At 45.3% G+C, this 13,768-nt stretch overlaps 1 protein-coding gene and 1 pseudogene across 1 annotated transcript in view; both read left to right on the top strand.

The window, feature by feature from the left end:
* Positions 1–890: 890 nt before the first annotated feature.
* Positions 891–2,828, top strand: LOC125101687 (trifunctional enzyme subunit alpha, mitochondrial-like; annotated as a pseudogene).
* A 1,504-nt stretch (positions 2,829–4,332) lies between these two features.
* LOC125101686 (UL16-binding protein 3-like) overlaps positions 4,333–13,768 on the top strand; it is a 176,166-nt gene continuing 166,730 nt past the window's right edge. Inside the window, 1 exon segment of the mRNA XM_047732027.1 lies at positions 4,333–4,385. Within this exon segment, the coding sequence (XP_047587983.1) occupies positions 4,333–4,385 (53 nt within the window).

Genomic DNA, 13,768 nt, shown 5'->3' with positions numbered 1-13,768 from the left:
GGAGAGGGTAGGACTGTAGTGATGTGAGATCTGTTTTGGTGATTTTTTGTTGGTCCAGGAAGTGTTTTCCTGGCTTGTAAGAAACATGCACTAAAGTACTTGGCAGTGGATGGGACATCAGAGTGACAGCTTGCTCTCAAATCCTTCCAACTTCATGAGATCTTTGGAGATAGAATGTGTCTCTCTATCACATTCCTATTATAGGATGAATACATGCTATGGCTAATGCATTCTGTGAAATACCAGGAGGAGAAGGAACTGAGGGAAGGTTCTTCTTGAGATTTAGGGCTCACTTCCCTGGACAAGCAGGCATGGCCAGACATTCCTGACTCCACAGGTTCCACCTCACGTCCATGCACTCATCATTGTGACCATTTCAGTCACCCACAAAGAGAAAACCTAATCACATCCTTATCTTTGGTGACAAGGTGAGAAGTCCAGTGGCTTCTGGCTGTTGGGACCTTAACCTGATACAAGGACTGAGAAGATCCCACAAATCACCAACCTGCCTCCATCCACTGAGCCCTTAATTCACTTGCATGAAACAAAGAGCCACTCCACACATTCACAGAGCACATGCTGTCATGAAATCCTCACCATCCAAAGACTGTGGACAACTGGAGGAGGCCTGTGCCAGACACAGGGCCCATCTCTATTTGAGGACATGGAAGTAGGATAGCAGGAAACTCCAAATTAGCATCTATTTGCGTATTTAAAGGGTTCTGGCCTGATTCCCTATAGTCTCTCTCCAGCAAGTGCATACTCTGGAAGACTTGGAGGATAAAAAAAAAAAACATAAGGGTTGGGAGTTCTCAGGCCCAGGGTGAGATGAGAGCTTAGTAGGTGCAGGTGATCTGTCTAAGAAGGAAGCCCCAGGCATAGACTTGGAAATGGGATCTCGGGTCTGTCTCTGGGAGGAGGAAACCTGGAAGGGCCTGGCAGTGCCACTGGGAGAATGGGGGGTTGACCAACTGGAGGAACCCCTGGGACCAGGATTAAAACCTCCAGAGGAAGTGGCTCAGTCTATTAAGTATCTAACAATTAGTATTGGCTCAGGTCATGAACTCATAAGTTGTGAGATCAAGTCCCATGTGGGACTCCATGATCAGTGGGAAGTCTGCTTGAAGATTCTCTCCACCTGCCCCTCACCCAACTCAGGCATGCTCTCATGCCTTCTCTCTCTCTAAAATAAATAGAAACAGACAGTTGAACATCTAGAAGAAGTTTGCAACTACTTTGCCAACAACTAGCTGATAAGAAAATCTCTCCAAAAAACACACAAGAGGTTGGTACGAAAAGTACCATCACAAGCCATGAGCATTCCATTTGTCAGGCAACAGATTTACAAAAGAAGGATGAAAGGGTAGAAAAGCAAACCAAAGTCTTTATCCTGCATGTCTAAAGATAACCTGTGTGGTAAAGACTAGAACTGAGCAAGGGAAGGACACCGACTATCTCTGAATCTCAGAAATTTGGAGAGCTTGCAAAGACCAAGAATCAAAGGCCTTGATGGGACTTTACCACGGTCAGGTCCTGTGCAAGAAGAATCAACATGCAGCACCACAGAAGGAGGTTAAGCATCAAGCCATTCTTGGTGCAGGGCTGATGGGAGCCTGCATGGCCCAAATCCCCAAGGATTGGGGCCTAAAGACTATATATAATGATGCTTCACTAGGTGGGCTGGGCTAAGGACAGCAACAAGTGTTCAGAGGACTGAAGGATAAAGTGAAGAAGAAAACCTAACATCATCTCAAGGAGACTCCATTCAGCAACTGACCAGGCATCTCAATTCCTAGACCTTTGAAAAGGCCAGTTGAAGGCCAAAGGTGATCAAAGCCGGTTTTGAGGAACTTAGTCTTAAGCACAGATGCTAAAGGAAGTAGAAGGGATGATTCCAGATCACTGTGTTTTTGCCAGTAACACATCATCTCTCCCAATCAGTGAAGTTGCCACTGTCAGACAAAGACCTGAGCAGGTGATTGGCAGATAATACTTCTCTCCTGTGGACAAAATGCAGCTGCTGGAGATGATCACAACCCCCCCAAAAACATCTAAGGACACAATGCTTCTACTCTAGCACTCCTTCTAAGCAGGGCAAGGTCACCATTGTGATTAAGGATGGACCTGGCTTCTGGACCAAGAAGTGTCTCATACCCATGATGTCTGAAATCATCAGTCTTCTCCACAAAGGAGATGACCCTAAGAAGTTGGATTCCCTTACCGGGAGCTTTGGCTTTCCCGTGGAAGCTGCCACAGTGGTGGGATGAAGTTGGCATGGATGTAGCCAACTTCATAGAAGAGGTAGGCAAAGCTTTTAAGGAGAGGGTTGAAGGCAGAAGCCTAGAGCTTCTGAAGCAGATGGCATCCCAGGGCTTCGGAGGTCATACATCTGGAAGGGCTTTCACATCTACCAGGAAAGTGTGAAAAATCAGTTTGAATTCTGAGATGGAGAGTATTTTGATAAGCCTGAATCTGTCTCCTATCTCTGATGGTTCCTCTGACGATGACATCTGGTACTGCCTGGTAACCAGACTCACAAATGAGGCCATCAAGCCTGCCAGAAGAGATGTTGGCCACCAGCAGAGGGATATGTGAGAACAGTTGTTTGTCCTGGAGATACCCTCGCCAGGCCCCTCCTTGGAGGGTCCTGCTTCCACTCTGTGCATCTGTGGGGAGCTCAGAATGTGGACCAGCTCAGGAAGTACAAGGCTGCCTACAGAAAACAGCTTACCCCAAACCAGCTGCTAAGTGGTCTAATAAATGCTACCAGCCCTAATAAAAGTTTTATTAGTGAACAGGCACTCACACCCTGCTCCCTGGCTTACTAACTCTGACAGGATGTCATCTACATTTATCAGAGTAACCAGTGGGAAAACAAACTCTGGCGCTGGCCATGCACCTTGATTAAAGTGCCTTCAGCTATAACTCTCTCTCTCTCCCAGTAAAGTCAGGAAGGCAGTGTAAGAAGATTATACTCGAATTTCCCTATTATACAGCCCCCAACCCACAAGAAGTTCACTACTGCCAAGATTGGTCATTCCTGTTACAAATCTCAGGAATGTGAGGTGGCCACTGTGCAGATTTCCTGAGCCACATGACACTGCTATGAATGGGATCTGGACATTGTTACCTGCTCCCTGCTCTCACCTCCCCCACTATTCACTCCTTCAACAAAAGGGCCATGATGATCCTTCAGTTCTCCAGGGATGATGTCACTCGCTCACTTGTACCACATGAATGTCTGGGTGGATTCTGGCTTTCTGCAAATACTTACCCTAGTAAATGGCCATGTAGCTCTTGGAAAAGGCCAACAGGAATCATTGCATTTGTTGTCCACTTGAAGGCTTCCTCCTCACTGGAACCTGGCCTCTCTTTCTAGATCCAGGTCCCAGATCAGAGAATTGTCTCAAGTCTGGAACCCAGGCAAAGGATTCAGACTTTCTGTTGGGTAGCTGCTTTCATCCGCCTCCTCATCTACCCTGGGGTCTTGTCTTGGTTTTATTGTGTAAATCTAGCAGTCTCTGGATTGGCTGCCCAGCTATTTTTGATCACTGTGCTATATCACATAAAGAAGCTAGTGTTCAGGCTGCCTGGGTGGCTCAGTGGGTTAAAGCCTCTGCCGTCAGCTCAGGTCATGATCCCAGGGTCCTGGGATCGAGCCCTGCTTTGGGCTCTCTGCTCAGAGGGAGCCTGCTTCCCCCCCCCCCCTCTCTCTCTGCCTGCTTCTCTGCCTACTTGTGATCTCTATCAAATAAATAAATAAAATCTTTTAATAAAAAGAATCTAGTGTTCAAGATTTAAGGAACAACTGGGTTTTTGTAAAAGTTGGAAGCGGGTCCACCCAAGAGCCCAGAAGCCAGGGCAGGATATAGAAGACAGAGTAGGACTAGGAGATAGGAAAGGAAGGAGTGGGATGGATGGTGGGGGAGGGACTAATTATGACGAAACCAGAGGCTGATCTCTTTCCTGAGGGGGAAGTGGGATGGGGCAGACCCTCTCACAGGTCAGGACAGGACGATGTATTCCTTTGAAGCCAGGGTTCTTTTTATTTAAAAGATTTTATTTATTTGTCAGAGAGAGAGCACAAGCAGGGGAAGCTGCAGGCAGAGGGAGAAGCAGACACTCTGCTGAGCAAGGAGCGCAATGAGGGACTCGATCCCAGGACCCTGGGATCATGACCTGAGCTGAAGGCAGATAGAAGCTTAACCAACTGAGCCACCCAGTGAAAGCACCAGTGGGTCCTGGCTATTTGGCTTCAATAGCTATCTCATCTCTGTGACTCAGAGAACAGAAACAGGACAGTGATTCATCCCGGAGGCTGACTTAAGAGACATGGAAAATGATAGAGAAGTGACCGAGTTCCTCATGGCTCTCAAACGGAGACTGTAAGAGCTGCCTCCAGCACATGTGGGAGCACTGGGATGAGATGCAAGAGACCCCAGGTAACTCAGAAGACTGGATGGAGTGCTGGCTCTCTTGAAATGAGGTTGACCTACCTGACAGTGTGTGTGTGTGTGTTTGTGTGTGTGTGTGTGTGTAGTGTGGGATGTTTGTGTGTAAGTGATAGATCCAGTACAGCTTCTTGGGAGAATAATGGCCACAGATATGTTTAACATCCGTCTTTTCCCTTGTCACCTCCTGGCATCTCTCCCTCAATGCACATACCTTTGGTCCTCTCACCCTGGTTTTTTGCTGGCCCCAAACCCGAGGGCAGCATCTGTTTCCAGAGATTATCTTCTTCTATTATTTTTTCTGAGATTCATTGTTCTTTTCATGTCATCTGATGTCTTGCTGGAAATCCTTCAGTGCCACCTCGACTGCCAGCTTCTGAGTACAGCCTCAGTACAGCCTCCCCATGTGTCCCCTCCTCCACTTCCATCACAGTGGGAGTGACTGGTCATACTTGTTACCCTTGCTTCCCCCACCAGCTGTGTGACCCCTTGGCTGCAAGACCCAGCTCCTCTGGACTTCCAACCCCAGGACCTATCAGAGCAGCTGTCACAAAACCCATGGGTATAAACCAGCTGCACAGTAGGATCTCACTTTCTGTTTTTCAAAGAGCAGGGATAGCCATCCCCTGAGGTTGAACTGCCAGGAACTGCAACTATGTCCACTAGCTTTGGGTTGACAAATCATCCCACCCCCTAGGGTGAGTGAACTTTCCAATATACAAGGATCTGCTGCTGGTTGTCCCAAATTCAGAGGGAGGTTGTGACTTGGGGCTGAGGAGCAGTGACTCCTGAGGGGAGGCAGCTAGGATGTGGCTGATGATGGGAGCACGTGGCGTGGCAGGTGCAGTGATCTTCTGCGCTGGGAAGTTCAAGGAGGAAAGCAGACGGGTCACTGGCTTGTGGGGGAGACCCCTGTGAGCAGAGCAGAGGTGCCAGTTGTCTGGAGTCCGAGCACTGCAAAATAGACCTCTGTCCCACCATGCCCCAGGTCCAAGGGCCTCGGGCTCTCTTTCCCTGAGGAGCACACAAGGGCCAGAAGCATTTGGAGATTTCCTGCTGGCCTCCTACTTTCCTTTATACCCATTTTATTCTCTACGATAACTATCCCACCTGTCCCTGCCTGGCTCCTCACCCAGGGACCAAACCAGCCCCACCCACGCTGCCCAGCCAGAAAAGAGCCAGCACAGCCCTTACCATGCCTCTAGCTAGAAGATTCCCCAATGCCTGATGCCTTCAGGGAACCTCCAATGCGATGCACCCCTGGATGCCTGGACTGACATTGCCCAGTGCAGAATGTGTGGCTACAGAAGGAGGATGAGGCTGAACTTGGTTCCAACAGCCATGCCACAGGACGTGGAGCCTTTTCTGTTTAGGGAAATGTCTAAGAGAACCCCTCCCCATGGTCCTCCTAAGTCAAAGCTCAGGCCTCAAACATTTTCATCTGCCTCCTTCTCCTGCCCCTCTCTACTCTTCCTCCATCCCACCCCCTGGCCCCACAACCTCTCCTCATCTCCACTAGGGCTTTCAGACTTTACTTTTTTTTTTTTTTGAAGTTTTTATTTTATTTTTATAAGAGGAACCAGGCACAAGGAGGGGGATGGGAGCAGAGGTAGAAGGAGAGAATCTTAAGCAGGTCCCATGGCCGAGTGAAAAGCCCAAGGTGGGACTAGATCTTACAACCTTCAAACTATGACCTGACCTGAAATCAAGATTCAGTGGCTTAACTGACTGAGCCACCCAGGCAAACCCCTAGGTTTTTATTTAAATTCCAGTTAGTTAACATGCAAGGTTATATTAGTTTCAGGTGTACAATATAGTGATTCAGCATTTCCATACATCACCCAGTGCTCATCACAAGTGTGCTCCTTAATCCCCATGACCTATTTCCCCCACCACCCCCAACACTTTCCCTCTGGTAACCATCAGTTGTTCTTTATAATTAAGAGTTTCTTCCTAGGTTTTGCTCTCTTTCGCTCCCCCCACCATTTGCTCCTTTGGGGTTTGTTTAAGATTTCATCTATTTGAAAGAGATAGAGCAGAGAGAGAAAGAGAGAACATGGGGGGAAGGGCAGAGAGAGAGGGAGAAGCAGATTCTCAACTGAGCAGGGAGCCTGATGCGGGGCTCGATCCCAGGGCCACAGGATCATGACCTGAGGTGAAGGCAGACGCTTAATCGACTGAGCCACCCAGGAGCCCCTGTTTCTTTCTTTCTTTCTTTCTTTCTTTCTTTCTTTCTTTCTTTCTTTCTTCTTTCTTTCTTTCTTTCTTTCTTTCTTTCATCTATTTATGAGAGAAAGAGAGAGAGAGTGGGGTTTCTGCATTGAACATGGGCCCCTATGCCCATTGAACATGGCCTCCATCTCAGGACCCTGACATCATGACCCGAGCTGAAACCAAGAGTCAGGAGCTTAACTGAGCCACCCAGGCGCCCCTAGTTTGTTTTGTTTCTTAAATTTCACATGTGAGTGAATTCATATGGTACTTGTCTTTCTCTGACTGATTTTGCTTAGCACTGTAACCTCCAGGTCCATCCACATTATTGCAAATGACAATAACATTTCTTTTTATAATAACTCTTTTTAATAACTTCTTAATAACTTTTAATAACTTCTTAATAACTCTTTATAACTCTTTTTAATAACTCTTTCTTTTTATGGCTGAATAATATCCATTGCAACCATGTACCACTCCTAATACTTATTATTTCCTTCCTTCTCCAGGTTTTTGGTTTTATTTGCTTCCTTTTTCTAGCTTCCTTGGGTGTAAGTTTGGTTGTTTTTTGATAACTTTTCCTTGCTTCTTTTTTTTTTTTAAGGTAGGCCCCACACCCAGCATGGAGTCCAACATGGGGCTTGAATTCACAACCCTAAAATGAAGACCTGAGCTGAGATCAAGAGTCAGATGCTTAATCACCTGAGCCACCCACGCACCCCAAGATTTTTCTTGCTTCTTGAGGTCTGCCTGTAGTGCTATAAACTCCCCCTCTTAGAACTGCTTTTGCTGCATCCCAAAGGTTTTGGACCGTAGTGTTTTCATTTTCATGTAATTTTTTTAAAGATTTTTTTTTATTATTATTAATTTGTCAGAGAGAGAGAGAGAGAGAGAGTGAGCACAGGCAGATAGAGTGGCAGGCAGAGGCAGAGGGAGAAGGAGGCTTCCTGCTGAGCAAGGAGCCCGATGTGGGACTCGATCCCAGGACTCTGGGATCATGACCTGAGCTGAAGGCAGCCGCTTAACCAACTGAGCCACCCAGAGGTCCCATCATTTTCATGTAATTTTTATTTCTTCTTTTATTTCGTGGTTACCCATTCATTCTATGATCGTGTAATACTTAACCTCCATGTATTTCTACTATTTCCATATTATTTTCTTATGGTTGACTTCTAGTTTCATAGCATTGTGGACAGAAAAGATGCATGGTATGACTTCAGTCTTCTTGAATTTGTTGAGGCTGGTTTAGTGGGCTAATATGTGACCTTTTCTGGAGAATGTTCTACATGTACTTGAAAAGAATGTGTATTCTGCTGTTTTAGGATGGAATGTTCTAAATATATCTATTAAGTCCATCTGTTCCCATGTGTCATTCAAAGCCATTCTTTCTTGATCAGTTTTCTCTTTAGATGATCTGTCCATTGAGGTGAGTAGGATATTAGGGCCACCTACTATTATTGTATTATTATGTATTAGTTCCTTTATGTTTGTTATTAACTGTTTGATGTATTTGGGTGCTCCCATGTTGGGTGCATAAATATTTATAATTGCTCTATCTTCTTGTTGGATTGTCCCCTTTATTTTTATGTAGTATCCTTCTTTGTCTCTTGTTACAGTCTTTATTTTAAAAGTCTACTTTGGTGGTGCACCTGGGTTGCTCAGTCAGTTAAGCATCTGCCTTCAGCTCAGGTCATGATCTCAGGATCCTGGGATTGAGCCCCATATTGGGCTCCCTGCTCAATGGGGAGTCTGCCTCTCCTTCTGCCTCTCTCCCTCTCTCTTTTTCTCTCTCTCTCTCAAATAAATAAATAAAATCTTAAATGAATGAATGAATGAATAAATAAAATTTTTATAAGTCTACTTTGGGGGTGCCTGGCTGGCTCAGTTTGTAGAGCATGGGACTCTTGATCTCAGGATTGTAGGATCAAGCCCAATATTGGGTGTAGAGATTATTGAAAAGAAAAATCTTTTAAAAAATAAAAAACAAATAAAATAGAAGTCCACTTTGTCCAATGTAACTATTGCTACTCTGGTTTTCTTTCGACAATGCATTGCATGATAGATGTCTTTCTTTCCCTCGTTTTCAATCTGAAGGTGTCTTTAGGTCTAAAATGAGTCTCCTGCAGACATCCTACAGATGGGTGCTGTTTTTATCCATTCCATCACCATATGTCTTTTGATTATGTGTTTAGTCCATTTACATTCAGAGTAATTATTGTTAGATATGCATTTAATGTCATTTTATTATTTGTTTGTTGTTGTTTCTGATGATTTTCTCTGATTCTTTCTCTTTCACTTTTTCTGATTTTCCTTGGTGATATATTTGGATCTCTTTTTCTTTTTTCTTTGCATATTTGTTAGTGGGTTTTGATATATGAGTACCATTAGGATTCTATATGACCTCTTCTGCATAGAGCAGTCTAGATAAAGTTGAAGGTCATTTAGTGACACCTGGATGGCTCAGTCTGTTGAGCACCCAATTCTTGATTTTGGCCAGGTTATGATCTTAGGGTGGTGAGACCAAGCCCTGCATTGGGATCCACACTCAGCGAGGAGTCTGCTTGAGATTCTCTCTCCCTCTCCTTCTGCCCCTCCTCCTGCTCGTGCACATTCTCTAGAAATAAATAAATAAATCTTTCTCAAAAATTATAAAAAATGAATTAATGAATCCATTATTTACTCTTCTCCTTTTCACATTTTCCTACCTTTATACTGTCACTTTTGGTCTCTCCTCTCCACTCAAAGAGTCCCCTTTATCATTTCTTGCAGGTCTGGTTTGGTGGTCATGATCTCCTTTAGCTTTTGTTTACCTAGGAAACCCTTCCTCTCCCCTTCTGTTCTGAATGACAACCTTGCTGGTTAGAGTATTCTTGACTACAGATTCTTCCCATTTCCCACTTTGAATATATCATGCCATTCCCTTCTGGCTGTAAAGTTTCCATTGAAAAATGTTTTCCTAGCTTTATAGGTTTTCTCTTGTCTTCTTTTGTCTTGTTGCTTTTAATTTTTTTTTCTTTATCACTATATTTTGCCAATTTAATTATGATAGGTCTTCATAATTAAAGTATATTTGGTTAATTTTGATTAATTTTGTTAATTTTGATTGCTTTTGTTAATTTGAGGGGAGATTCCCTGTTCCTCCTGGACCTGGATATCTGTTTCCATCCCCAGGTTTTAGGGAAGTTTTCAGCTATTATTTCTTCCAAGAAACTTTCTGCCCCCTTTTCTTTTCTTCTTCTAGGACTATCCTAATAAGAATGCTATCATGTTTGATGGAGTCTCTTAGTTTCTTAAGTCTATTCTCATTTTGCATAATTGTTTTTTTTTCTCTCTTTTGTTCAATTTGGCTACTTTCCATTACTCTCTCTTCTTGGTCACTAACTCATTCCTCTCCTCTTCCATCCTGCTGTTTATTCCATCAGGAGTGTTTTTCACTTCTTTTATTGTGCCCTCTATCTCTGCCGTGTTATTCCTTATCTCTCTGTTCAGCGTCTCGATCATAACTTCCACTCTTCTCAAGTCCAGTATCCTTATGATCATTGCTTTAAATTCTCTATCAGGCATGTTACTTGTATCTGTTTTACTTGGATCTCTAGCTGTGTCCTCATTCTGCTCATTCATTTGGGATAAGTTTGTGCCCTCATTTTGTCTGCCCCTCTGTGTTTGTTTCTGTGTGTCAAGAAAGTCAGCTGTGTCTTCTGCTCTTGAAAGTAGTGACTTTATGAAAAAGAGTTGCTGGAGAGCCCCACAGTGCAGTAATATCCCCTGTAAATCAGAACCTAGCACATTAGGAGATTATCCTATGTGTATTGCTTATGACTTGCTATTGTTTGGGGGCCACCTGCACAGACTCTCTGCCTGTTGTGGCCTATGCTTGCTCTTCAAGGTGTTAGTGGAACCCAGACACACCAGTTCTGATGGAGCACATCCACCAGGGAACGTGGGAGTGGGGCGGTGGTGTTAGCAAAATTTGCTTTGGGCTATGCATCCTATGCCTGATCCCCTGGAGGACAGCCGCAGCTGGGGGCTGTGAGCCAGGGCAGTTGAGGGCTGAGACTGGATGTGTTGTGTGTGTGTCTATGCCTGGGCACAGTGCTTGGTGATAGCTGGGCATGGCCAGGCCTGGTGGGAGACAGCAGGTCAATACTCTGAAGCTCATTGCTGTGGATGCACCAAGGTCACTCTCCCTAGGGCTGCTCCCAGCCTGACAGGGTGCTAAGGCAGACCTCTTCCTGGGAGACACAGGACTCCTCTGATGGCCCACTTCTCCTTAGGGACTCTCCTGAGACCTTGAGGGACTTTCCCTAGGCTAGATGGCAGTACAGGATGCCATCACACAAACTCTGCTCCTCATGCACTTGGAGTCTGAACCACTTTGATCTGAATGGTCTCGAAGACCCCCCAGACTTCCACCATTATTCTCATGGGGGCTTCACCCATTGACATCCCTGCCTGTTAATCCCATCAAGGTTTCTGCTTCTTAAGACTGACCATCAGATGGATTTATTGCCTGAAACTCTATGTCATCATATTTCAAGTTCTGATAACCGCTAACATTGCGCATTTCCTCTAAACATCAAAAGTGATAAGCTGCATTATTTAGTCATTGGGGCTCTTAAATTCTTCTGTAAATTCAACTTATTGAATTGGTTTTCATTTTATGTGTAATTTGGCAATGCTATAAAATGACATTATTTGTTCAGTCGTAGCTCTGGAAAATAGAAATCGCATCAAAATGTTATTCATTTGTCAAACCTTGAAAAAAAGTTTCACATCTTCTGGCTAATTCTGAAGCTTTGTTTCAGTTGGCACAGGAATCCATAAGAAGGTAGGAAGCACCAACTCTTATTTGAAAGGTGTAGGGAGGTAAAACTATTAATAAACAAAGTTCAAGATTCTTTGGTAGACCTTGAGTAAATTTCTCAGTCCCCATGGAAGATGGTCCTGAGCTTTCTGCTTCTCAAGAGCACCACAATGTCCGGGAAGGGGACACCGTCTGCATCATCGCAGCTGAATAGCTCCTCACAGTCCTTTGCCCACAGTTGCACAAGTTCTCATGTGTACTAGGGACCCACCTGAAGGTCCAGCCCAATCTTTTGATGTAATATAATGGGATATGGATTTACAACACCAAAAAGAAGTAACTTTGCAAATCCAAAATCGAATTGAAAACTAATCAAGTCTCCGTATCTAACAGCTGGTTTATAGAAAATATTGTCAGCAGGACAATAGAAACAGGTACATGGATTCAACCAGCCAAGTCCAAGATATAAAAATTCTCTAAGACCATCTTGTTTCTTCAACACATTAAGTACAAGGAGAAAAATAAGAAGGCAGAGCATAAAAATGAAACCAAGCTGTCCAGATCTGAACTGAGTCATGAGCATGGAATGGAGCAAAGAGAGTGAGCACCACTGAGGGGAACAGGTGGGGGCTGGATGGGGAGAAAAGATCCTTTTAGGTCCCCCAGACTCTGTGACTCCAAAAGGAACCCTGAGAAGGGCTGGGCTGCGAGAGGGAGGAGCGTCCCTTCTCCATCCCTCCATCATCAGCTCCGGATCCTCAACCCGATCCCCTCTCCAACCATCTGAGGTTTAGGGACAATGGCAAATTCTCCAGACCATGCAGTATGTCCACTGCTGCTGGGTGTGTTCATTTGACAAGCATTCTGTTCATTGTGACAAGCAGAGCATGGGGCTGGGTAGAGGGTGAACTGCAAGAGCACAAGACAGTTTCTGCCCTCCAGGGCCTTACATTCTAGCCAGACCCACAGGATGGTTAGCAGAAAGCGAACAGGCAATGATTCAGGGGTGTGTGGTCAATGAATACGGAACATGTCCTGGTCAGAGGCCTTCTGTGAAGATGTCAGGACTTAGCAACGGAGGGGTGAAGAGTGGGAGGATTTGAAGGAGGAGTCCTAAATCAAGGCTCTGTTTTCCAGAATGTCCAGAGAGTGAGGGGAGCAGTGTGAGGAAGGATTGCCACTTTGGGGGGACAAGAGTCCAAAATAGAGAGTAGGCTGGGCTCTCCAGGACCTGAGTGGGAACGGATTCCCTGGTAACTGGCCTGGGAATCCATAATTCTCACTAAAACACATGTGGAAGACAGACACACACACACACACCTGAATGGAGAAAGAGGTAAAGCTCTAGGTATTCGGTTCCCAACATGTAAAAAAGATGGAAAGTACCTGCATGTCTTCCTTCACCAAGACAGAAATGTTCCCAGCAGGACCAACAGGACATAGCAGAGCATGACCATGATGAATTCAGTGAGAGAGAAGAGACTATGCACTCCAAGAACTATCCCACAGCTGTGTTTCCAAGCCAGAGCAATAGCAAGGATGTCATCCTGGGACGCCCAGGTGGCTCACTGGGTTAAGCAGTGGGTTAAGCTCAGTGGGTTAAGCTCAGTGGGTTAAGCTGACTGTCAGGATCAGCTCAGGTCTGGATCTTAGAGTTGTGAGTTCCAGCCCTTTGTTAGAGGCCTACTAAAAAAAAAGAAGAATAATCTAAAAAAAAATGAATGTGTATCACCTAGGGGTCAGAGACAGGCATTGTGTGACGCCAGGCCTGAAGCCATTCCCTCCTCCTGACCCTCGAGGTCTTGCTCCTCACTAGGAGATGGGACCCCCAGCAGCAGAAGCAGGAGGGAAAGGGGATTCTGGGCTCAGACTCACCTCCATCATGTATTGGTATAGCACAGCTTGTGTGGACTTCCATGGTAACACCAGGGACCCGGAATTTAACAGTTCTGGATGACAAAGGCCCTCCCCCCAGCCAGTCACATGCAGCCCCTTGAACTTCTGGGCAGTTTGGGACTCCAGGGTTGTCTGTTGGCCTACAGGATCCAAGGGCCCCAGCGTTTCTCTGCAAGGTTCTCAACTGCCAAGGAGGCAAATGCAGATTGAAAAGTGAGCAGGAACACAACATTCAGCCTTGCTCACCCACTGTTTTCTCTTACTTTCACTGTCCAGGGGCAAACTCTTTCCCCAATTTGTCATTTAACAGACCCAACTTGGTTTTCCGTTTTAGTAATTGCAAAGAGGGCTATCCTGCTCTTCAGTACTTTGGTTCACTAACCGCTGAATCATGGATCTCCTTCCC

This window comes from Lutra lutra, chromosome 6 (assembly GCF_902655055.1).
Source record: "Lutra lutra chromosome 6, mLutLut1.2, whole genome shotgun sequence".
Lineage (NCBI taxonomy): Eukaryota > Metazoa > Chordata > Mammalia > Carnivora > Mustelidae > Lutra > Lutra lutra.
This window is presented reverse-complemented; position numbering and strand designations above follow the sequence as displayed.